This window comes from Pleurodeles waltl, chromosome 8 (assembly GCF_031143425.1).
Source record: "Pleurodeles waltl isolate 20211129_DDA chromosome 8, aPleWal1.hap1.20221129, whole genome shotgun sequence".
NCBI lineage: Eukaryota > Metazoa > Chordata > Amphibia > Caudata > Salamandridae > Pleurodeles > Pleurodeles waltl.
In genome coordinates this window covers 1,496,886,161-1,496,911,897 of record NC_090447.1, presented here as the reverse complement: position 1 = coordinate 1,496,911,897, position 25,737 = coordinate 1,496,886,161, and the positions used below count along the sequence as shown (strand labels likewise).

General features: G+C 44.5%; 1 protein-coding gene across 3 annotated transcripts in view; it reads left to right on the top strand.

Moving 5' to 3' along the window:
• The window catches only part of ILDR1 (immunoglobulin like domain containing receptor 1), a 163,462-nt gene that overhangs the window by 125,065 nt on the left and 12,660 nt on the right, over nucleotides 1-25,737 (top strand). For all 3 annotated transcript variants that reach the window (XM_069202733.1, XM_069202730.1, XM_069202731.1), the window contains 2 exons: nucleotides 6,174-6,305; nucleotides 7,635-8,464. In XM_069202733.1, coding sequence (XP_069058834.1) covers nucleotides 6,174-6,305; nucleotides 7,635-8,464 — 962 coding nt within the window. The remainder of the gene's footprint in view (nucleotides 1-6,173; nucleotides 6,306-7,634; nucleotides 8,465-25,737) is intronic.

Here is a 25,737-nt window from a genome sequence, read left to right as displayed (position 1 = left end):
TCTTTGTGTGGGTTGCAGATATCAGGACTTAAAAAAAAAAAGTTTTTAAGATTTGAACACTTTTTGTGAATGATCAATGCAAGATTTCCATACTGGGGATGTGTGAGAGACCTAAAGGAAGTTAACAAGCTACACTCTGCTAACAAATGTTGTCATCCAAGAGATATGTGAAGGGTCTTCATGAGAGGGTCTGTGTTGCTCCGTGGTGCAGATAGGTAGTGGAAATTGATAGTCAGAGAGGAGCAGCAAAATTAATTTAGAGTTGACATTTTCAACAGCTGATGTCACTGTAGATATAGTGTGCCCAAGATCAAAAGCATGAGATCTTTTTTCTCTAAAAAGGTCACCTACTTTTCAGAGAAGCTTGTAGGGTTGTGTCATAGGAAGTTAGTCAGTGGGATGGAGAACTGGGGCATTTGCAAGAAGGTTAGAGAGGTAAAGAGTAACTATGTGGTGCGCTGAAGGTGAAAGGTATGAGGATGATGGGGTCATGGTCTTCTGGACATCGATAGCTGATAGGATGTCTTCGCTTCGGCAGGAGATCCCAGCTGTTAAACTTAAGATACATAGGCACATGGGCAGGCTCAGTGATTTCTTCTTCACACTTTTAGATTCTGCCATCACCTGCCAGGTATAGAGAACCTAATCACTCTCCATATTCCAGTGCATTTCATTTACTAGCGGAGACCTAACACAAATAAGATGTAATGCCTATGTTGATTGGTTCGCAGGTCACTTTGGAAAGGTCTCCCAGTCCCTGCTTTTCAAGAGTCACTCTGTTCTCCTTAGATGATACTCTTTCACTCATTTGGAAAAGTTGTCTCTCTAGCTCCACCAAGGGCTTTCGCCCAAGGATCATAAACAGCAAAGGTCGTAGCCCCAATCGTATGTATTTTGACATATTCATCTTTGCAAACAAGGGCTGTTAGTACAAAATTAACAAGCGTTTGCAATGCAATTGGTCTCGCATTTGCTCGAGTTAGAGCTATTAGCATTGTAAATTCCTCACTGAACTTTTCTTGCCACATAAATTGAAAATGAAAAGTAAAACAGTTGACATAAGCAAGCCAATTCAAAGTGCCACAGCTGCCATGTGCATGAGCGCGGAGGAGAGACACAAAAGGAAAAAGAGGTTCGCTCACAGTCAAACGTATCGGCAAAAGTGCAATTACCCATGCAACAGAGTCGATGGCCAAGGTGGTAACAAAACTGCCCCAAGGATGGACAAACTTAAAGCATTTACCAATGATAACAAAGGATTTTTTAAAGGAAAGCCCACAAACAAGTGATAGTGATGGGCATGCGGTAGGCGTGGTTGAAACCCCACAGATCGATAACAGGCCAGAGCGCTTGCTCGCTCAACCTAAAAACCGGTTTCAGGACTCCAAAAAAGTGTCCATAGATTCATCTGATGTGTCCAATCCTCAAATAATTTCTCACGGTGCCTGCTTAGCAACAAACATATTATAAGTTGTGTCACTTCTACTCATTTCCTTTGTGGAGCCTTTTATAGATTGGGTGAACCCTATGGAGCGGGCTTTATGCCTGGTCGTGGCACCTTATTTGTGTCCGTGGCTCCAGTGGACAAATTCCATCAGATTGTGGTGACTGCCTCTCTTGCCAGTCTTGGAAACCATAACCCTCTCATTCCTTATTGTCAATATTTGCGATCTTGGTTTACCAGAGTCCATGTTTCGATAACATTACATTTTTAAAGCGAACTGTCCATAAAAGCGAAGTAGTTCATGGTGGGCACAAACACCCGTGGTTATCTTAATATTGCCCTCCTTGTTGATGCTCCTGCTTTATTTCCTTGCTCTCAGAAACCACAGTTGATCAGAGACATTTCTTTATGCCACAGATACAGCAGCCAAATTCTGCTTGTGTTAACTCTTAGTTTCTAAGTTAATTTTCCTTCCTAAAATGTAGTACATCTGATAGTGCTTGCCTTGGTCACAGCACTAGTGGATTATAGAAGATGCCACTGCAAAGGTAGCTGGTTGACCCTCTTTCACCACCTCCAGAACATTGCTATTGTGGTGACCATGGTTGAGACCTGGAGAACACATGCCACCCTCGTCCCAGGACTTCACTTTGCTGGTTTCATATGAAAGCCGCTGCATCGGGCACTGAGCGGTCTTGAGTCTGAGCCATTCTTCGTTGTCCGATGATGTTGGCCGTTCCCTAACACCACTGTTCATTAACCTTATGAATTAGTTTAATAACATTCAGCCAGGCTCTTCCTTTCCCCTTCACATGAGCATCCAGGATTAAAGCAGAACAAGGAATGGACAACTCAGACTTCAGGAATACGCGACACATCGACCCGCTGCATCACTGATAACTCTGTCACACTTTATGTAACTTCTCCTTATGGAATTTCTTGCAGTTTTTATTCTTCAATTTAAAATAATTTTTGTTTGAAGTCAATATTAGGGCTGCATTTAATGCATTTCCTTTATCCCTGTCAGTTGGTTTAGATAATGTCCTTCGTGTTCCTTATTAAATAGCAATCCTATGTGAATTAAATCCCAAAGCCTTACTTTCTCCTTTGTACGGCCAATTATTTGTCTCTCCCCACCTCCCTGTTCTGATTAATACACTTCTCAGTTCAGCCTATACCTGCAGCACCCACCACACTCACCGTGCCAGGTACTAGTATACGCATGGTTGCACATCCACCCAACAATCTCATAATTAATATCAGTAGGCATTGCTGTCATTATTATATCCAGCATTTACTCAAACATAATGTCCCCTGTCTGTCCCTCAATCAAGGAGCCAAACCTCCTGAGTGGTGATCAGTGACAGATGATGTGTTTGCAATTGGGAAGAGGGATCAGTCTGACCTCAAAAGATTTTTGAGAAATTTCACAGAATACATTCGAGGAGAATATTAGTGACAATAAACAACAGCAAATTGGAGATAGATTACTTAGTTGTCTGTAGTCCACAGAATCCATTCTTTACAAGCATTTAGTGAAATCCAGCCCATAAAAATACTTATTTTGGCTCAACTAGCTGCCATCAAAAAATAGTTTAATTTATAGATTGTTTTAGAGCCACATTCATTGGTGAATAAGAGTTATATCTAGGGAGGAGTTTTTTTTTTTTTAACGACAAAGGAGATTATGAGCAAAGATAGTGGTAAAATATAGAACATGACCCGTGAAAAGCAACATAGTTTACAACTTAAAAGGATTAAGCAATGAAAAATTAGACAAAGTGTCAAGTCATTATTTGAAACCTTATTATGCCTGTATATTTCGCCTTGCATTGTTTTGACTTGCTACAAGGGTTTTTTTCAATGCTATTATCACTGAACTAATCTTCTTCCACATTGTTTGGCTCATATGCAGTCCAGCTGTTATAAAAAATCGAAAAAATAAAGCAAACAATCCGTAGGTGGGTCATATTTCCAAGATCCCCCGAATTCGCAGATTGGGACCTATTGGTAGGGCATTCTCTCTGAATGTATTTGGACATTTTTCCTGGGATGCTTTGGAAAACTGTCTTGTTCAGTTAACACGTTAAGGCCCCCATTACCAGTCTGGCAGTCGGACCACCACCAATGGGGCGGTCCGAGCACCATATTTTGACCATGGCGATCGGGCCACGGTGGGACTGCCAGCTCCGTCCAGATGGCAGGAGGTTGCGGTCCTAATCCACCAGGGCAGCGCTGCAAGCAACGCTGCCCTGGGGTTTACGACCTCGGTCTCTGCCTGCCATTTCATGGCAGTAGCACCGCCATGAAAAGGCTGGTGGAGAACGGTAGCAGGGGGCTTGAGGGTGGCCCTTGCACTGCCCATGCAGTTGGAATGGGCAGTGCAAGGGCCCCCCTGGCCAACACCCTCACAATGTTCACTATCTGCTTTGCAGACAGTGAACATTGCGAGGATGCTGGTGCACCCTACAGCATTGCCAACGGCTCGATTACGAGCTGGATACAATGCTGCAGGCTCTTTCCCGCTAGGCCAGCAGGCGGAAACTCTGGTTTCCGCCTGCTGACCGAGCGGGAAACTCTTAATGGGCCCGGCAGAGAGGTAGCCAGTAAGGTAGCAACCTTCCTGTCGGAAGTTCGGCGGACGGTCTAAACTGTCTGCTGAACTCATAATGAGGCCCAAAGTCTAACTCTGCCATTAATTTGATGCTCCTCCCTTTTTCCAAAGTGGCCCCAAGTAACTAGGTGTAGTGCATATGCGCTCTAGCATATAGCACTACATGCCTATCATTGAAGTGGTCCTGCATGTCGGCACTCAAGCGTGACACCTCATCAGGTCACGTGTATTGTGAAGATTGATTTGTTGTAATTTGCTTATGATTACCTCATTCTGGCTTCAGTTAATTGATTTAGTCAGGTTGGTGTAAATTAAAACATCCCTTAGCTGTACCTAAAATGTATGAATCACTACATGAAACGAGCATTGACAAAGCCAATAGGTTGCCTTTGTTTGGTTTTAGAGCATTATTAAAAAAAATAAAAGAATACAATTTTAAAAAACTGAATGAAAAACCAACACCTGGCTCGAGGTATTTCAAAACAAATTATTGAAGTCCATACTTTCAAGTTTGTTTTTTTCATTGCCATGGTTTGTTTTTCAAAATTCAAACAGGAAACTCTGAACGGTGTTTATAAAGCCTTGTGCATGTGATACAGCTCAAAACACGGAGGGCTAGGTGTAGATACTTAAGAGTGTAATGGCTGTCTGTGGAAGCCATCTGCTTTCAATCGGGACTAGAACATATGCTCCAGCCATTTGGTGCACCACAGCAGCCCGGAAAGCAAATTACTGAGCTTTCAGGTGAAATGATATCTTGCAGTCAGTCTTGCGCCACAAATGCAGTCTTGCGTGAATGCAGCACCCACTCTTCCCCCAGCGCCCCAAATGCTGTCTGTGAGACAGGCTGTGCTTTCATGCAACCTATAGAATGCAGATGATAAAAGAAGTCCAACTGACAAAGTCTGCGCTTTAGTCAAAGCTGTCAAAAATGTACCTGTTGCTGTACTTGTTAATGACAAGCAGAAAGAGTGGGAGGAGCAACATAAGTGTGCGGGTGGGTGGAGATGCACAAAGGAGAGAGAGAGAGAAAGAAACTCGTGCACTACTACAGAGTGCTCAAAGAAAAAAGTAGTTCCCTGAATGTAAGCAGTGGAAGGATACAAATCATCCAGTTAAAAAACGGCAAAGAAGCTGTGCTCCATCTGAGTGGAATACACAAGAAGAGGAACGAAAGCTCTCTAAGAAGAAGCACACAAATGAGTTTGACCAAAAAGTCAACAAACGATAAACCGTGGGATCACCTAAAGCCCACTGTGAGTATTGGTATTGTACACAATAGGTCTTGGACAACATGTTTATAGACTGCTGTTCTGCGCACTAAGTTATTTTGGAAATTCTGTCTTCGGTTGATAATTTGATGGGAAACAGAGCAACAGAAAAGTCCCTTAAAAATCATTGCAGAAGCAAAGTGTTACAGACACGGCCTGGTGTGTAAATATACAATACAGGAGAAGACCTCCAGTACCCCAGAGCCCCTTTAAGCGGTGTATTTATCAGTCCACCAGTGACACTCTGATTTGCACACTCAAATGCCAGGGGTAAATCTAGTTGCATTATTGTTTTAGTATTTCGATTGTTAACAATGGCACTAATCCAAGAAGTAAAACAAAGCAACGCCTGACAGATGTTTTGCTTTCATTGGAGTTAATAAAGAAGTTGAATAAACTCGGAAGCAGACAGTACTCATAAAAACACACTCTGTGGGTCATGAAAGGATGAACACATTGACATGGTGAAAACATAAAATATTTTTTGTACAATATCTCAAAGGAGAGGTAACCACCAAAAGGTAGTCTCTAAACTTAACTCCAACCATAAAAAGAATAGGTGAACGCCATTCTGATAATGAATTTCAGAGCTAAAAAGGAGAATGAATGCCCTTCTGCTTAGCCTTTAAGTATACAGGGAATTCTCTGGAAATAGTGTGAAGCCAGGCATTGTCTATTTACATGCACAAGGGTCATAGATTAGTGATTTCATAGTCACTGAACACCCCCCCCCCCCGCCTGCTTTCCTACTTTCATCATCTTGTGCAATGTGTGACATGCTTTTACCGTAAAGAGATGAATAACTGGATTGCAATTGAATTACTGTGCCTGTCTCTTTCTGCAGCCTTAGCTCGCCACAGGTACATGAAGGAAGCAGCAAATATGAGACCATGGATGATGGAGAAGCCCATATACCTAGGCGGTGACAGGAACTCTCAACACTCGAGCTACCAGCTGAACCCTCTCCTTCAAAGAGGTTAGAGGAAACTAGTCTCAGTCCCCAAGTCTGTTGTGAAACGTACTGTGCAAGAACCTGGTTGTGAGATGCATGCCGGGCAGGGTACTGATTATATTGTAAATTAGATGTGTTCATAAAATCCATTCATCCATCCAGGTAATCCATTCATCACTAGGCAGTACCAGCTGTTAGCGTCTAATGAGGTACCCCACAATTGTTTATTGACTTTTTAAGGTAAAACTTAACATTCCTGTGGTATATTTAAAAGTTATGAGGTTTTCTTTACCCTTAAAATGCTGGATGTCGTGGGATTTGATCTTCCTCACGGATGGTCTACTATGTTTGTGACTCTAGTACTTGGGAGTAGTGTGTTAGTCCTTTGCATGACCATTGCTTGCATAAAGTAAGAGGCCGAGGGTGAACGGTTGGTGTTTGCAGGTGGTTCCGGGTCTCAGGCACTACCTCCTGACCACAGTATTTTACGTATGCTGTTGGATCACCCACTGATGACACAGAGTCCATTTTTTTTACCCCAGTACTAGCTGCAGTTGAGTAAATGCTTGACCTCCTCCCAGACCAGACCTAAGTGCATCCCTCCCCCTACCTTATCAAAATTCTATCTTAGCATCATGCAGCTAATGTCTAAAGCTGTAGGCCGTGCATAAACATCTTGCTTGGTTGCAGAACTGTTGGATCAACTGTGTCTTGCTTGTCCTACACCTTTCCTAGCTCAGTCCCACATCAAACAATTAAACCTCGGTCCACCCCAACAGAGCCTGCTTAGCCCCACACTTTCTGCATCAGCCACGAGTTTCCTTATACCTTACCTCACCTCAGTCTCTACATCAAGTAACTAAAGACCCCCCCATCCCAATGGATGCTGCTTAATCTTCATGCTCCTGCATCATTTGCTTACAAAAGGGATTCATAAGGCAGAGCGCTCGAGTCATTGTCATTTATCTTCAAACATTCTTCTTCTTTTAAGGACCAACCACTACCTGTTGAATTGAACTTTGCAAAATAATTGACTGCGCTTCATCTTTCTTTGTAGTGGATGCTGGTTGTTTGTAGGACTTACTGTTTATGTGAAGCAGTAATTGGTGCCAGTGCTTTTCTTGGACAGAAATCTGATGTGCTTTTTTTGACTTGTCATTCTGTGTGCGTGTGTGTTGTGAGGCGGATCTGTGTGCAGGTTGATGTGTGATAGTATTGTATCTGTTCAATAACTCTTTTCATGTAGTCAGCGGTGGGATAATTTATTCATCCTTAATTTGATCTCTCTGACTGACGTGGATGGTCCCATATGGCCCAGCTTTCTCATGATTTCATGTATTGTTTTTCATACAGATATTTCCCTGCAGAACAGCTTCCCGACAAACTACCATCCACCAAATCCAGCCATTAGCAACAAAGTGCTAGATTTCCTCGAGTCTGAAATTAAAAACCTGAACACTGTGCAGCCTATGTTAGCTGGAGCACCTTACAGTGGTGGCAGCCATCACCCGAGCATGCTTTCGTCCCTTGGAGATGTGGGAGTTAGAGAGCTGGACCGTAGGGTTATCCAGCTGCCACCCATCGTTGAGCATGTCACCGTCTCACAGAGAACAAGCAACACATCAAATCAACGCAGCAATGCAGGGGGATTTTGGGACCCCTTGGTGGAAGAAAGAGAGAGGCGCAGAAACCGCTTCATGGAGGAATCTCGCTCAGGTGGGAGCAGCAGTAGCTACAATCGGGGTGGCCATGATCAGCTGAGAGATGAGCGGCCTTTAGAGAGAAGAGGAGACACTTACAACAGTGGTCGGTCTAGAAGAGACGACTCTCCGGTGCGTCGACAGGGCCCAATCAACCACAACGAAGACTTTCCCTACAGTAGTTCCCGGGGACGCTCCAATCAACGTTCAGATAGACGTTTTTCCCCAGACAGACGAGAGCACCATTCAGCGAGGAGGTGGAGCCCCGACCGCCCATCTGGACCTCGCAGTCACAGGCGGAGCTACTCCCCGCCATCACGGCGCGACTCGTGGAGCTCAGAAGATGAGTATGAACGTCCCCGGGGACGTGGTGGGCGTCGCCATGAACGATCCCATGATGAAGAGAAACCGCCAAGCTATCGTTCATTGGACATTACAACAGGAAAAGGCCTCAACATACGACCTGGCGCAGAGCGACAATCGGTAAGTCCATAACCACTCTTTCATTGTTGTTGAGGGCCTCAAACTTGGTTACTTTTCTGATTTTTAAACATTATTAAAAATGGCAAACAATCTGTTTTCCTGTCTGTATTTAAAAAACAAACAAAAAAAAATATTCAAATACTGAAAGTGGGCTTTCTTTCGAGTGACTGCATGATGTAAGTTGTGATTGTCAGACCAACATCTGTGCAGGTTGGCAACATTGGGAGGTGTAAAAAGGATAATATTTGCATTTCCAGATGACTTTATTTTTTAAAATTGCATATTATATTCAGGAAGGCATTCAAGTGTGAGTATATATGTATTGCTTAAATTACTGTGAAAACAAGCTATATGCATACTTTTTTTTTCCATAAAATTGACGAAATTATGGATATTGATAAAATGAGGAAAAAGTGTCTAAAAGAGATGGAAATGTTAAAGCATAAAACTGGGAGCTCCATTTGCTATTTGTTTTTTAATATTAAATGTATTGTTTTCAGGAAGCGCGACGAAACAATGCACTGTACCGTTATAACATGACATGCCATGCTTGCACATTTTATACATCATATGAGGTCCAAAGCAACTTATCCCAGACAATAATAGTCCGATCATGTCCCCCATATTTTCAAATGCTTTCGAGGGCATCCCCCTTGATGCATATACAGATTCCCCCTGTTTTGTGCACCAGTCCATACCAGCTCGCCATTCAGTCAAAGAGGGAGGATTTATGTAGCTCTAGTGCTTAGCGATGTCACTTTTAGCAATCACAGTTCCAGTCTCCCCAACAAGGTGTGTTCTCTGGGCTCACCTCCCATATCTTTGAGAATGCCCAACAGAGCAGTAGGTGGTGAAGGATCACTAATATTTTTTTTATGACCTGGGTGATCGCTTTGGTCTATGAATTTCCCAGGAATTGAATGCAGCAAGTTACCACCGGGTCCCACGGAATGTGCCTCTTGGCTAACAGTGCACCATGTGCAATTTCTCTTTGCTTGCGTTATTATCCATGTGTTGCCCCTCCTCTAAAAGGAGGGCAGAAAACAATGGAGCATCTGGCACAGATTTGTTCCATCCATCTTTAGGTCAAGCACCAGCGCTTTGACCTGTTGTAAGTATTGTGCGCTTTTAACCACGCCCCCCACACGCCCATCGCTTTCATTAGTTTGTGAGCCCCCCTTTCAAAAAATCTTTGTTCTAATTGGTAAATGCTTTACGTTTGTCCCTCCCTGGGGCGGTTTTGTTAGCGCCTTGGCCATCGACCCTGTTACATAGATAATTGCACGTTTGCCGATACGTTTGACTGCGAGCGAACGTTTTTGTTTGTGACTTTCCTTTGCGCTAATGCTCATGGTGGCCCTGGCGCATTGAATCAGCCCGCTTATGTCAACTGTTTCACTTTTAATTTTCAATTTAAGTGGCAAGAAAAGTCCAGTTAGGAATTTACAACACTAATAGCTTTAACACGAGCAAACGCGAGACCCATTGCATTGCAAATGCTGGTCATTGTCTGTCCCCTCGAGTCTGGGAGTGTCCTTGTTCCCCTTAATCTGTTAATTGAAGTTTGCAATCATCTGATAGATAATGTAATAAAGATGCTTTGGAGGCAAATAGAAACGTCTTTCACAGAAACAGACAACATCCCCAAAAGATTAATGCATATTAAGCCAACAGCGGCATTACATAGGTTTCTTTATTAGAACAACAGCAAGCTCATTTGTATATAACATTGTTTTGAAAGCGTATAATCTGCTGGCGCCATTCACAGAGCGGAAAGACTGTCACAGAAAGGCATACTCATTTATTCTGATTCATGTAGCTTTCCGCTTGGATGTTTGTAAGCAGTTTGATTCTCCGGCAGGTGAATTATAAAGTCGCAGTGAATATTTTAGGATTAATGCCTCTCCTCGCTGACATTTCCGCCCCACAACACAGAAGGGACACAAAATGGACATCTTCATGCTCTAACAAGAGGTCTCAAGCAGCAATGATGCCTGGGAAGGGCCACTTTCTTGACTGCCTTCACCATCGTACTGTTCCATTCACCCTAACTTATGAATGAATAGATTTTTGGAGAATCAAGGGTGGGTCTTTTGTTGTCCATGCATCCTTTTTAGCACAGTAAGTATAGCTCATTGATGGATTAACAGTGTAATTTGACTAGGTCTAGGTTTCTTGAAAGGAACTGACCCATCAGCCCTGTTTGGGGGCTGCACCCCATCCGAATGTGCAGCTCCTTCCAGTGACTAGCAAAAGCCGACCATAGCAAAGTTCTTCATCTCAGGAAGGTCCCTGTATGTACAAGCATGGGCAGAATTAGTTTTTTTTAATTGAGAAAATGCTTGAATCAAACTGCACCATCATCATCATATAAACTTTATTTGATTTTTGAATAAGAATCATAAAAGTGTGCATACAGTACACAGTTTGAAGAATAAAAAAATACATCATTAAGAGGTACAGCATAGCAATTCAAGTGCAAAAGACAATAAATAAAATTAATATAAAAGTATCCCAAAGGAAAACATCAGCATATCACGTACATGAATTTAAGGAGCATTTAATAAGAAGATAAATTCCTTCAGGGGCAAGATGCATTAGATACATGTGCAACAAGGCATCCCCTATTACAGAATCCAAAAACACATAATAATAAGAAAAGTGCTCCATGGGGGAGAATACTGTATGACAAGTACATTTACCTGCAGTCTGTCAAAGGAGCACATCAGACCAACCCTATAAAGCAACATTACAAAAACTTGTCAGTGCAAGAAGACCACATACAAACGAGAGCCTTATCGCGAGCTCAGAACTCCTGCTAAAACAATGTCAAGTAAAAACATACTTTAGGTGTTGATGAAAGCAGCAAAAACAAAACCGCTGGTCTCGCCTGGCTGAAATTCATGGACAAGAGGTGCCTTATGAGTTTATAGTGGAGAGAGTATCACATCTGGGGCAAACAAAAACAATGTACAAAGTATGAAGAATTGAAATATTGTCACATGCATACAGGTGGATTAGATCTTTTAGACAAACTGCAACTTGGGAGCTTCACCTGGTGAAACATGCCTAGTCTAAAGTAGGTCAACAGCCGAGGATGGTAGCTAGTCCTCTTCATGTATAGGTAAGGTTCCGTCACACTTACCGACTTCACCGAGTTATACTGACGTATAGAACGCTTGGTTGAGGCAGAGGCCTCATGCTCTACTGCCACCATGAGAGAAAAGGCCTTCTTCAACCAAGCTATGTCGTCTTTAACCATGCGGCCACGATTGACGAAGAGCTCTGATGTCCCCGGTTCTTTCAGATTGGACCTGATATGATACAGCCAATGGTGTATGTAGTATGTTGTCCAGATCCATACAGTCATGGACCATTAGCTTGTTTAACTTTAGGTCCTCCTTTGGCCAGACTGAGAGCAAACGTAAGAGGAGGCGAAGGCATATTAAATCTGTTATGTATCCTGTTCCCAACTCTTTATGTACAATCTCAGAAGGGAAGCCTTGTGATACACTTAAAAGATCTCTCATAAACATATTTTCTGCTACTTTAATCGGTGCAGTGGAAACATAGCCTCAAATTTTGCAACCAAAGCTAGCTATGGTAATTCATTTGGTTTTAAAAACATCTAACATTACCTTAATTGGCGTATGTCCCAGTCATCACAAAGAGTCTTTTATGCTAAATATGTTTCTCTAAAGCTCACTTGTTATCCTTTATCGATTGTATTCGCAACAGAAATGTCAGTAGGTGATTTCTTCATTTGCCCCTTTGATAGGTCTGACTCCCGGAGTGTTAATGTCAACTGGTTTTCCACACTAGAAATCTCTTCTGTAAGTGCCCCCACAGCATTGTTTAAAAAAGATAAAAATATTTTCCTCGTTCTTGCTTGTTTGTTGACCACATCTAACAGGTCCACTTTCCTCTTCCCCATTGCATTAGTGGTGATAAAATCCCAAAACAGCATGGGCCAATCAGCAACCAGGAGAGATAGCCCTTGGAACCAAATCAGAATCCAAAATCTACTCGCGTAAATCACTAGACGAAGTTGCTGCAAAAATCAAGTTCTTAGAGAGTGGTGGACCGGGCCTGCATGACACGTCCCGCACATTGGGAAAAACACCTGCGCTATGTAGCATTTGGCCCTCCTCCTCCTGGTCCCTCTTCACAGCAGTCATTCCTGGAACACAAAGTCCCTGCTGATGGCGTCCCACGCAGCAGGAAAAACAGCTGCAGTATGTAGCTCTTGAGCCTTCCTCCTGGCCACTCCTCACTGTGGTCACTCCTGGGATACAAAGTCCTTAGTGATGGCATTCCTCAGAATGGGAAAAACAGCTGCAACAATGTAGCGCTTGGGCGCTCCTCCTCCTGGCCCCTCCTCACAGCGGTCACTCCTGGGATACAAAGTCCCTGCTGATGGCGTTCCATCAGCTACACATTTTGAGAAGAGCCAAGGAGAATCTGAGTACAGCGACAGAAAAGTTTCAAAGTTGCTGTTCAGGCAGATATGTAAAGGACCACATGCCTACCCCGCTGGGTACTGTACAAAGCACCTTTTGCAAGCTCCTCCCACATAACAAAGACATGCTAAGATGATGGTGGGTGGTGGTGAGCCCTGCCATCCCCGTGCTGGCCGTGGAAGTGCCAGTATCTTAGGTTTAGTCCACTAGTCAGGAGGAAAATCTGTGAGGAAGGATGGCCATGACTCATGTACGTCAAGGTCTTTCTGTCCTAATATTGTAGCATCCTGCTCTCAACTGTTTAGGGTGTGATGCGGAGACAATCCTGCGAGGGTCCACAAAAGTTGTGTTTTCATGTCCTGGGTCCCTTTCAGGATACAACCAGAACACTTGGTTTGTCCAAAGCATTTTCAGAATTATGGAACAGCATGACCTTCACTGTGAATTCCACATCAGATCTTCAGAAATTCAGGAAGAACCATGACTTGGGTGCAAATGGTGTTTTTCCTTTATACCTTTTTAATATTCACTAACACTAAAATATCCCTGCCCACCTACAGAAGCCCAGAACACTTTTTATAATACAAATGTTCTTTTCCCAAAGATATTTGTTTTGAAATATCTACTTGAGACAGCATTTTCCCGATCTCTGTTTTATGCGGATTAATTTGAAACCAGCTTGAAAACCGGTCTATTTAAGCCCTTTTTTTATTTTCTCCCTTAACATCAGAAAACAGGCAGGTGGGTATGTCAAAGAGAGTCATGTTTGTTGATCACATTAAAGCCGACCGGTTTGGGAATGCACTGCTGTGGACGTTAGCCCTCTGTCATTTTAACTCTGTGTTGAGACAACACAGCTATCAAACAGACCTATTACTAATAATATACTTTGAGTGGACTTTGAGCCTGCCCCTTTAAATAATAGGTTTTTCTTTGTCCAGCTTCTTGTTTCCAGTGTCTCGCTCTAAAGTGCTAACGCTACACATGTTAACAAATTAAATCCAGACCCATTGGCCAATGCTTGTTCCTCTCTGTCTAGCCAGATTCCCTGAACACAAGTATTTAGCCAATTGCCTTTTTGTCCTTTAGAAAATTGGATTTAGGGGTTGTTTTTGTTTTTTTCTGGACACTTTTTCTGCAACCTTTATCAATCATGCAATGTTAAATGTTAATGATCATCCCTCCTAAAAGACATACACCTTTCAGGTTGTTACATTCAAAAGAGGTCACTTGCAAAAAATGCTCAATTTAGATTAAAAAGGATTACATAGAAGTATCTATTTTCAAGTCAAGCCCATCAGACAGCACAGCTGTCTGGTTGCAAAAGACATATAGGCCCTCATTATGACCCTGGCGGTCTTCTGAGCGCCAGGGTTAATGTGACAGTATCACTCATATGTATGAACCGCCGGGCCGGAGATGTTCATCTCCGACCCGGCGGGCCACAGAGTACGGCCGGCGTCATTATTAACAATGGCCTACCGCCATTGTTTCAGCGGCGGTAGCACCACCATGAAAACCATGGCGGTAGGGCTATCGGTGACAGGGAACTCCTTCCCTGTCACCGGTAGACCGCTCCCCCACCCACCCCAAGCAATCACCTGACCCACCCCCCCTCCTACAGTCACAGCGCCCCCACCCACATACAGTCACAGTGCCCCCTGCAGTCACAGCACCCCCCTACAGTCACAGCGCCCCCTTCCCCGCATACATGCACACCCACACCCACATGCACCACACATACACCCATTCACCTCCACTTCCATACGCTCATTCCCTCCCACTCATCCATACACTCATTCACTCACACTCATGCATACATGCATTCCTTCACACTCATGCATACATGCATTCATTCACACTCATGCATACATGCATTCACTCACACTCATCCATACACGCATTTACTCACACATACTCTCATGAATTCAGGCACGCATCCACACTAACATGCTCACGCGCATACACACTGACATGCAGACAGGCACTCACTGCAACATTCATACACGCATAGACTCACATGCATACAACCACGCATACACCACAACACTCACAGATGCATTCACACACACACATTCATACACACAGGAAGACAACACACACAACACCCCTGCTCCCCTGTCGGACGCCCGACCTACCTTGTCCGGCAGGGAACGGGAAGGGGCACTGCTAATGCTGGCAGCACCCCGCCAGGCCGTATTAATGCCCATAATACCGTTGGCGGTGTCCTTCTGGTGGGGCGGTGTAGGTGGTAGCACCACCCAGGCGCCTCGACCGCCAGCATGGCTACTGCCAGATATACGCCCTAAATGTGGCAGAAATCTGGCAGTACCCATATGGCAGGCGGAAGACCTCCAGCACTGGCGGTCTTCTGGCGCCTGTGGCATCGGCGGTCTTAGGAAAAGACCGCTGATGTCATAATGATGGCCATAGTGGGCTTACCAAGAACGGAAGGGCTTGCAGCTCGCCCACTGCTTAGTATTGGTTGGATTTACTGTCTCTCTCATTGGCCTGCTTCTTATTCAATGGCTTGCCTTGCCTTGTCTATCTTGTGTCTGTCCCTCCTCTGGAGTATTTCCCATTTACCTGTGCCTTTCCATGGCTCATTTTTGGGGAACTGCTTTTTTCTCTTGTCTTAAGCACTCTAAGAGAGAGTATGTGTTTATCAGTCTCCCTAGTCTGCGTCTTATCCTCCCACACGCTCTGTGTTGCTCTTTCTCGACCGTCTTCTTCTCCCCACCCCTCTGTATTGCTTTCTTACCCATGTGCTTCTTTACCTCCTTCCCCACTCCTCCCCCGGTTCTACCCAGTTTACTTTTCTTTGCACAACTCCACGTTGTTCTCTTTCGTTCATTTGCTTTTCTGCCTCCCCGCCCTTCACTTTGCTTTTTCTTACACCTTTTTCTTTTCTCCACCCATTCACACATGCCCTCAGAGTTGCTACTGCACACGTTTCTTCCGCCCCCACGTATTCTTCCTCCATCTGCTTCATTAAAAAAATGCTTTTGCACATGCTTTTTATTTACTGAACCAACTCAGATCAGTAAATTGAAAAAAAGCATCTGCATCTTTTTGTAGGCGCACGCATGCTTTGTTGTATATGCCTGCAAAATGAAGCTGCCAGAGCGTCAGGCTTTTCTAAATTCTTCCTTAGCCATGCTACACAGCATAGGGAAAGCTGTACAGCATCACTAAAGGCCATTGGCAAATCCAATAGGTACCACAGGACCAGTCTATTGGCTTTGCCAATGCTTGTTTGTACTAGCTAATAGGTAGTTCCTTGATTTTGACACACGTTGCAAATGTTATACAAGCATCCTACAGTACGGAGTTGGGTAGTATGCAGCAGTTAATGCTATAAAACAGAGGTTCCCAAACTGTGCGCCGCGGCTTCCAGGTGCGCCATTAAAGCCAGCCAGGGACGCCGTGAAAAGATGCACTTTATGATACAATTATGTGCTGATGGTGCCAATTAATCTTATGACCTAATAGGAAATCAAATTTTAAAACTGTAAATTTATATAAGAATCGTTTTTTTGTTCATTCCTTTGTTACTGGAGTTCGTTAAATTGCACAAAAGTCACATAATTCAAATATACAAACAGATACCAACGCCCTAATTTGGCATTTTCATCGAGGACTATGCTAGTTCCATAGACAGCATTTCACAGGCTCAGACGCCACCTACTGGAGAGGGATTGAATATTTCATGTTAAACTACTTCATTTATTTCTGTATGATATACATAGCATGGTTTTTTATTACCTAATGAACTTGGTTATTCCAATGCTCAGCATGTGGGCAACCTGCCAGTTGTGGGGGAAACTGCTTACATATATTTTGTTTTTTATTGAGCAAACACATTCCTGCGCATGGGTAACAATCCGCGTTTCTCAACTGAGAAAATTCCTCTGTGATGTTAGCCCAGTTTGGGTCTATTGTTTTAAAAAAATCCAAATGTACACCCAAGTGTTGAAGAGTATTGTTTCTGACTTTACAAATTAAAGTTTTTTTTTTTTAATTAAACAATTGTTACATTTTAATTTTGTTATATGTATGAATATGGTACCTTCATCGGCTCCATCCCAATTAAGTTTTAGAGTGAAAAAAGGAACTACTCCAGAGGCCGGGCTTACATCCCCCCGCCCACCAAAAAAAAGTAACATAATGGGGAGCCATTGCCAGTGGCCAATAGGTCAGGGGAGCCGCGGGTCAAAAAACTTTGGGAACCACTGCTATAAAAAGTAAATTTCTACGTCTCGTTCTCAAAAGTTAATGTCCTAATTTTCCTACTACAGCCATCTTGGCCTGGTGATAACTTCTGTTCGGAAAGCGTTCTGAATGAATTTTGCGGGGTACATAATAATAATTATTTACAAATGTCAGTCAATTTTTTCTTATCTTTATGAACCGCATAAAGTTTGTGAACCCCTTAATTATTAGTCCACCTACATCTTCTGAAGCTATTTGGACAATAGTTTGTGAACCCCTTAACTTCACCAAAAACGTAAGAAAATGTGCTCCTGCTGTTAGAATTAGAGATGTTAACTAATGCCCCAACTTTATCGCCTGCAAACCTGAACAGGTCCCAAGCCCGCAAGGTTTTCTTCCAAGCCTCCTATGAGGGTCAGATCTGGGAATGCGTCCAGTCAAACAACCCGCACACTATAGTTTGAAATCATTTTGCGATATAACCTCTCTCTCAGGGTTCAATTTAGAGGCCACCATATGTAGTATTTAACTAGTATGGGCTCATGCACTGCTACTAACAAATTTACCTTGCTTTGAACGCTGCAGAGATTTTGTGAAAAAACATACCTTATATAGGTAATGTATTTAGTGTCAGTGAGCCACCAGGTATCTTTGATCACTGATCTAGCAAATGAGAGTAATATTGTTTTACTGATATTTAGTCTTCATTTACCAGCTTCACAATAAGCTCTCACAACTGTAGATGTTCTTTGCAAACCTTTAGTTATTAAAATGTATAAGTAGATTAAAGGCCCTATTATAAGTATGGCTCTAAACTATGTCCCTGGACAAATAGGAGTTTATGCAGAGTTTGAAATGACTATTTGTGTGATCAGTATTGCACCCTCACACATTTTCGCTGTCATATTTCACCTGGAAGAAAACCTAGTGAAAATATAGAGAAAAACACCCCCAAAATGAGGCAAAAGCCTGGATCTTGTGGCATTAAAAAATGCATGTGCCCCTTGTACCTTATTCCCAGAAACTTGCAATTGGAAGTATTTCCTGCACCCAAGAAATACCCTGAAATAAGGGTATTTACCGGCTGTGATAGATACCTCTGAGTTTTGTTCGATTTTTATTCAGGCTCTTAGCGGAGTTTTTCTCAACCTTAGGGAGAATCTCCTACTTTTTCTCAAATCTGGAGGAAGGTTAGCTCAATGAAAACTGAATACATTAAACACCAGGGAACAGGTATGTGGTGCTACATCCTGGCTCTTTTCCATTCTCTAGCCAAGAAGGTGATGACAGGGACTTGGCAAATCGTTACAGTATTAAGCACTCTCTGTGCCTGTGAAGCAGGGAGACAAAGGATCCAGGGACCTGCTCCCTTGTTGATGTCTTCTTTACTGGAAGTTCACACATGGGTGCAAGTAACTCTGTGGAAAGTCAAAGTAACAGGAATGACTATTTTTGCTCTGGTACATGGCATCCTGTTTCAGCTGGATCTCATTGTCAAGATCCAAGAAAGGTGTGCCAAATGCATATGAATCGTGTACCGTTTTTTGGAACAACCCCTCCATTACTCTGGAGGGTGTGTGTTGCGCTGTCAGGCTGAGTCCAGCCATCCTCTCGACTGGAGGTCTTGAAATCATATAAGCGGGTTGAGCATTCTTTTCTTCTGGTGAGCGGTTCCACCAAAATGTCGACCATATTTCGCCACATGGGTCCGCATCTGGTGACCCACCCTCCTTCCATTCCGGTGGCAACGGGGTGAAGTACAGGAAGAAGGTCGGTCAGGGATTGTACCCAGAATAACAGCTTCTCCTACGATTGTCGTCTGTCACATTCCCACTTTAAAGGGTGCAACTCATGTTGGATCCATTTTTGGGATAGGGTACGGCTCTTGTTTTTAGACAGAGCTCTGTTGAGAGGAAGACGATTGCTGAGTCCGCAATCAAGCAGCCCTAGTGGGAGGTAAAGGTGATAAAGGTCTGCCTCTTTCAGAGCTTGGGCGTACTTTTGCCCGAGACATGAGTTACAGGAGGAAAGGCAGGTACCAAGAGGTAGGGGCTGATGCCAGTCTGCTCCTGAGGTCGGTCATTAGCACTAGTCTAAAAAGCTGCTCCAACATGTGTGGAGCACTAGGCCTAGGAATATATGATACCACCCTCCTCACTCTCTGTCCAGATCTTGGAGCAACAAAAGTCACTCATAAGTCTCTTGTGCAGAATTCCAGGCTCCAAGGTTTCTGCGGATTCTGGAGACCCATTTCCTCCTACATCCATTACATCAGGGTTCTTGTCTGGCTGTCACTGTCCCTGAAACGTGAACTTCATGGCAAACAGTTGAGACACACTTCCTCTGTCAAAAAGGAGGAGCTGAATCTTAAGGTTACTTTCCCTGCTCTGCTTCCCCATGTTCAAGAGAAGGTATTTCTAACATGTGGGCAGTCTTCCTCAGGTTAGACTTGTTCCTGGATGTCTGGAGTGTGCAGCAGATGAAAAGGGAGTAGTTTTTGGTAGTGTTGGGCGAAACATAGCACCAAAACATCAAATGTTTTGCTCCACAATGCAGGATTTCCACAGAATTTCATAGTTTTGCCTTTGTTTCTCGCCAGTGTACACAAGTCCTTCATAAAGTTTCAGCTGTGTGCAAACCACTGTGAAACACCAAAGCATTCACAAAATGTTTTGTGGCATGACGCCTCTTTCCACCCTGTTTCACAGAGGGGAAATATTGTGAATTTCAGATTTTTTGGTACCGCACTCATGAAATAAAAATGAACTCTGGACTATCAGGGAATCTCTTTCGATTCTAGGTGCACAAAGTGCAGGACTATGTGTTCCTGTTACAGTTTCTAGTTCCAGAAGACAAGCCCGCCTGTCCTCATTTAATTGTTTCTTCCAGATCTTCTAGATCTAGTCTAACTTAACCTATCCAGAACAATTGCAAGGTGCCCAAGCAGAGCCGTAAGAGGTTGGCATAATCCGTTGGCTCCATGCAGCAGGCCACCTTCCCATAACAGTGTCCTCTTAAGGATTTTTTTTTCCTATGCAAGACTTACTTTGGGACCCCCTTTTTTTAAACGTTTTGAAACCGCGGCACAAAAAAACCCAACAAACAGCTCAAGCTGTCGAACGTCCACCAGCCAAATACAAACAAAAGAAAGCTTGAAAGTGCATTGATGAAGCCATTTCTTTTTTGGACCTGGATCTAGATTTTTTTCATCTTCCAACAGTACTTCTTGTGGAATTCAGGGTCTACTAGGTCTTTTCTTCATTGGCAAGCTAAAGGTGACTTGACGTATGGTTAGTGAATAGTGCCTGAAGTTGTAGCTTCAATGGCCAAGAAGTTTGGAATCACAAATGACCCCCTTTTCAACTGGCATTCTTGCTGCAATACTGAAAAGGCAAAACACTCACTGCTCTTGATGATTTCATCATTTCATTCAGTGGATGAAATCTGATAACTTTATCCATAAGTCCTGTTAGAAATGGGGTCTCTAATTGGCAGAGGAATACACCTTTGTCCAAATAGGGACCACAATCCTAGTCAGGGTAAATCACACACAATCCAAATTATCCTGTGCCCACCCTCTGGTAGCTTGGCACTGAGCAGTCAGGGTTAACTTAGAAGGCAATGTGCAAAGTATTTGTGCAAAAAATCATACAGTAACACAGTGAAAACACCACACAGGTTTAGAAAAGTATATGATGTTTATCTGGTTAAATTAAGGTCAAAACGATAAAGATTCAATAAGCACAAGTTGAGATATCACTTTTGCAATATTGAAGAGAGTCTTAAATCTTAGAATTCAACAGTTGTGCACACAAAGTACCTGGTTTGCGTCACAAATAACACGCATAGAGACCACAGAGGAGGAGATGTGTGGAAAAATAGGGTGTGCGTCAGCTTTCTGGCACAGCACAGACGATGCGTTGTTTCTTTCCACGCTGCAAGGGGCTTTGCGTCGATTTCCGGCGTGCAGTCTTGGTTCCTCACAGCGATGCGGGGATCTTTTTGACGCCCAGGGACGATGCGGGGAAATCCTGGGCGTGCGGGAAGAAGTCACAGGCGTTGTGTCGATCCGGTAGGGCGATGCGTCAAATTTTCTGTCGCACTGTAGGTGCTGCGTCAGTTTCCACTTGGGAAATCGGGCTGCGTCGTTCCGGTTCGGCTGTGTGTCGATCTGGTAGGACTTTGTGGCAAATTTTCTGTTGCAAAGCAGGCGCTGCGTTGAATCTTCACTCGAAGTCAGGCTGCGTCGTTCTGGTTCGGCTGTGCGGCGATTTCTCGGTCCCATACGGCTGAGCTGCGTTTCTGGCAGGCTGTGCATCGATTTTCGGCGCACAAGGAGTTTCCTGAAGAGATGAAGTCTTTTTGCCCCTTAGACTTCAGAAAACAGGAGGCAAGCTCAATCCAAGCCCTTGGAGAGCACTTCTCAGCAAAGTCAGAGGGCAGCAGGGCAGCAGTCCTTCTCAACAAAGCAGTCCAGATGATCAGATGAGTCATTTGGGCAGCCAGGCAGTTCCACTTGACAGGTTGCAGGTTTAGGTCCAGAAGTGTCTGATTTGGTGGGGTCAGGGACCCAGTTTATATTCCTAAAAATGCCTTTGAAGTGGGCGAGACTTCAAATAGTGGTTTTTAAGTGCACAGGTTCCCCTTTCAGTACAGGTCTGTCTGCCAGGGTGCCAGTAAGGGGTTAGGCAGTCCATTGTGTGAGGGAAGGTCACTAGCCTTTGAAGTGTAAGTGTCAGGCCCTCCACACTCCCAGCCCAGGAACACCCATTCAATATGCAGATGAGTGCAGGTGTGACTAAGTATCCTGTGTTTGTGGTTGTCTGGGTGAAATGCATAAGGGAGCTGTCAACCAGCCCAGCCAGACGTTGATTGGAGACAGGCTGTAAGGCACAGTTGGATTTTAAGTGCTGAGAAATGCTCACTTTCTAAAAGTGGAATTTCTAAAATAGTAATACAAAAATCCAACCTCACCAAGAAGCAGGATTTTCTATTACCATTCTGGTCATACTAAATATGGCCTGGTTACCCCTTTCTGATCAGAATCTACCACTCAAACAGTATATGAGGGTAGCCCTAATGCTATCCTATGAAAGGAGCAGGCCTCACAGTAGTGGAAAACGAATTTAGGAGTTTTCCGCTACCAGGACATATAAAACACACCTGTATATGTCCTGCCTTTTACCTACATGGCACCCTGCCCTATGGGTTACCTAGGGCCTACCTTAGGGGTGATTTAAATGTAGAAAAAGAGGTGTTTTAAGGCTTGGCAAGTACTTTAATGTCAAGTCGAAGTGGCAGTGAAACTGCACACACAGGCCTTGCAATGGCAGGCCTGAGACATGGTTAAGGGGCTACTTATGTGGGTGGCACAACCAGTGCTGTAGGCAAAACTAGTAGTATTCAATTTACAGGCCCTGGGCACATGTAGTGCACTTTACTAGGGACTTACAAGTAAATCAAATATGCCAATTGGGAATGAACCATTGTTACCATGTTTATGGGAGAGAGCATATGCACTTTAGCACTGGTTAGCAGTGGTAAAGTGCGCAGAGTCCTAAAACCAGCAAAAACACTGTCAGAAAAGTGGAGGGAGGCAGGCAGAAAGTTGGGGGATAACCACCCTAAGGCTGTCATGTCTAACATGTGTCCTCCCCAGCAGAAAGTGGGGAGAGCTACGCAACTCCTTGGGAGCTCTAATCGCTATGGTGGAAGAATCTGGAGAGACCATCAGCATTGGCGTGGCCAGTCCCCGGGCGTGCTTCACCGTAAAGTCCATCCCTTGTAGGGAAATGGACCACCTCAAGAGTTTGATTTTCGCCTCTCATCTGCATGAGCCATCTGAGGGGCCTGTGGTCTGTCTGAACCTGGAAGTGAATTCCCAACAAGTAGGGTCTCAGCTTCTTCAGTGCCCAGACCACTGCAAATGCTTCTCTTTCTATGGCACTCACCTCTGTTCCTGTGGTAATAGCTTCTGCTAATGAAGGCTACTGGTTGGTCTACGACCTCCTCATTCAGCTGTGCTAGAACCGCCCCTATGCCATGCTTTGAAGCGTCTGTCTGCACGATGAACTCCACGGAGTAGTCAGGGGCCCTGAGAATGGAAGCTGGCTTTGTATATACTATATCAAAATGAGATATAGTGTGCACAGAGTCCAGGGGTTCCCCAGAGGCTTAACAGAGGCTAAAGTAGATGATACTAATGCTCTCTTTTGTGGTAGTGTGTTCGAGCAGGTAGGCTTATCAGAGGGTAGTGCAAAGCATTTGTTGTACACACACAGACAATAGAAGAAAAACACACTCAATGACTTAACTCCAGACCAATGGTTTTTATATAGCAAAAATATATTTTCTTAATTTATTTTTAGAACCACAAGATTCAAGTTGCAGGTAAGTACTTCAATAGATTCGTATTTCACACATAAATCAATAGTACTTTGTTTGAAATCGATAAGCTATACAGTTTTTTAAATATTGGCAATTATCTGTTTTAAAAGTTGACTGCCATTTTCAGACGCAGTTCCTGGGAGGAAGAAATGTTAGTTCGATTTGCAGGTAAGTACAAAACTTAGTTTCAGTCTCCGGGTTTTAGGAAGTCCACTGGTCGGGGTTAAAGTTAACCCCAAACACCCACCACCAGCAACACAGGGCGGTCCAGGTGCAGAGGTCAAAGTGGAGCAATTTTAACGTGGGCTCCTATGGAGACAGGGGGCACTCTGAATCAGATCTACAGGCAAGTAAGTACCCACGTCTTCTGAGGGCAGACCTGGGGGGTTTAGAGGAGCACTGGGGGGGCCACAAGTGGGCACCAAACACGCACCCTCAGCGGCACTGGGGCAGCCGGGTGCAGGGTGCAAACAAGGTGTTGGATTTCCAATGGTTCTCTATGAGGGAACCCTGGGGGTCACTCAGATGCTGCAGGCGAGGTCTAGGGGTCGTTTCGGGCAAACCACAAGCTGGACAGGGAGGAGGGCCACCTGCTGAACATAGCTGCGCCGGATGTCGGGTTCTTCAAGGCCTGAGGGCTGCGGTGCAGTGGGTATTTAGGCGTCTGATATCTTTGGCCGGAGCTTTCGCGGTCAGGGGGGGTCCTCGGGATTCCCTCTGCAGGCGTCATCCTGGAGGGGTGGAGAGGTCAACCCAGGGTGGGCACTTACTCATAATCACCTGGCACCAGGCACAAGGTCTGTTGGGACACAGGCCATGGGCGTCAGGTGCAGAGTGGTCAGGACTCACGCATTCGGATTGGGGCTGCAGTCCTTGGTTGTTGTTTATTCTTGGACTGGGCTGCTGGCCACGGAAGTCTTTGGTCCTTTTGGGTGCAGGGCAGTCCTCTGGAGCTTGGCAGAGGTCGCTGGTCCCGCTGGATGTGTCGCTGTTCTTGTGCATGTTCTTTGAAGCAGGAGACAGGCCAGTAGGGCTGGGGCCAAGTCAGTTGCTGTCTTCCTTCTGCTCTGCTGGGGGTTCAGCTAAGCAGTCCTTCTTTCTTGTCAGGTCACCAGGAATCTGGTGAGCTGGGTTCAGGGAAGCCCTTAAATACAAGATTTAGGGACGTTACAGGGGTCAGAGGGCAGTAGCCAATGGCTACTGTCCCTGAGGGTGGCTACACCCTTCTTGCGTCCACTCCTTTTGGATGGATGGAGGATTCTACAGGGAGGGAGTCACTTCAGCTCTGGACATTTTAGTGGTGGTCCTAGCTGAAGTGGCCACTCCTCTTTGTTTTTCTTAAGTTTCCCGCCGAACTTGCCCCCAAAAGTGGGTCTTTGTCCGGGGGGACGGGTATCTTCACTGGCTGGAGTGCCTTGGGGCACTGTAACACGAGGCCTGAGACTTTGAGGCTCACTGCCAGGTGCTACAGTTCTTGCAAGGGGGAGGTGTGAAGCACCTCCACCCAGAGCAGGCTTTGTTTCTGGCATCAGAGAACACAAAGGCTCTCACCCCATGGGGTCAGAAACTTGTCTGCAAGTGGCAGGCTGGCACAGAACAGTCAGTCCTACAGTAGAGGATTGGGTAAAATACAGGGGACATCTCTAAGATGCCCTTTGTGTGCTTTTTAGAATACATCCAACACTGGCATCAGTGTGGGTTTATTGTGCTGAGAAGTTTGATACCAAACTTTCCAGTATCCAGTGAAGTCATTATGGAGCTGTGGAGTTCGTAATGACAGACTCCCAGACCATATTCTTAATATGGCCACACTGCACTTACAATGTCTAAGAATGTACTTAGACACTGTAGGGGCATATTGCTCATGCAGCTATGCCCTCACCTGTGGTATAGTGCACCCTGCCTTAGGGCTGTTAGGCCTGCTAGAGGGGTGACTTAACTATGCCATAGGCAGTGTTTTGTGGGCATGACACACTGAGAGGGATGCCATGTTGACTTTGCCTTTTTCTCCCCACCAACACACACAATCTGCAATGGTAGTGTGGATGTGTTTGGTGAGGGGTCCCTTAGGGTGGCATAACATGCTGCAGCCCTTAGGGACCCTCCCTGGTCACAGGGCCCTTGGTACCACTGATACCTTTTACAAGGGACTTATCTGTGTGCCAGAGGTGTGCCAATTGTGACAAGCCTCTGTCCAATTGACCAACCTAGGTT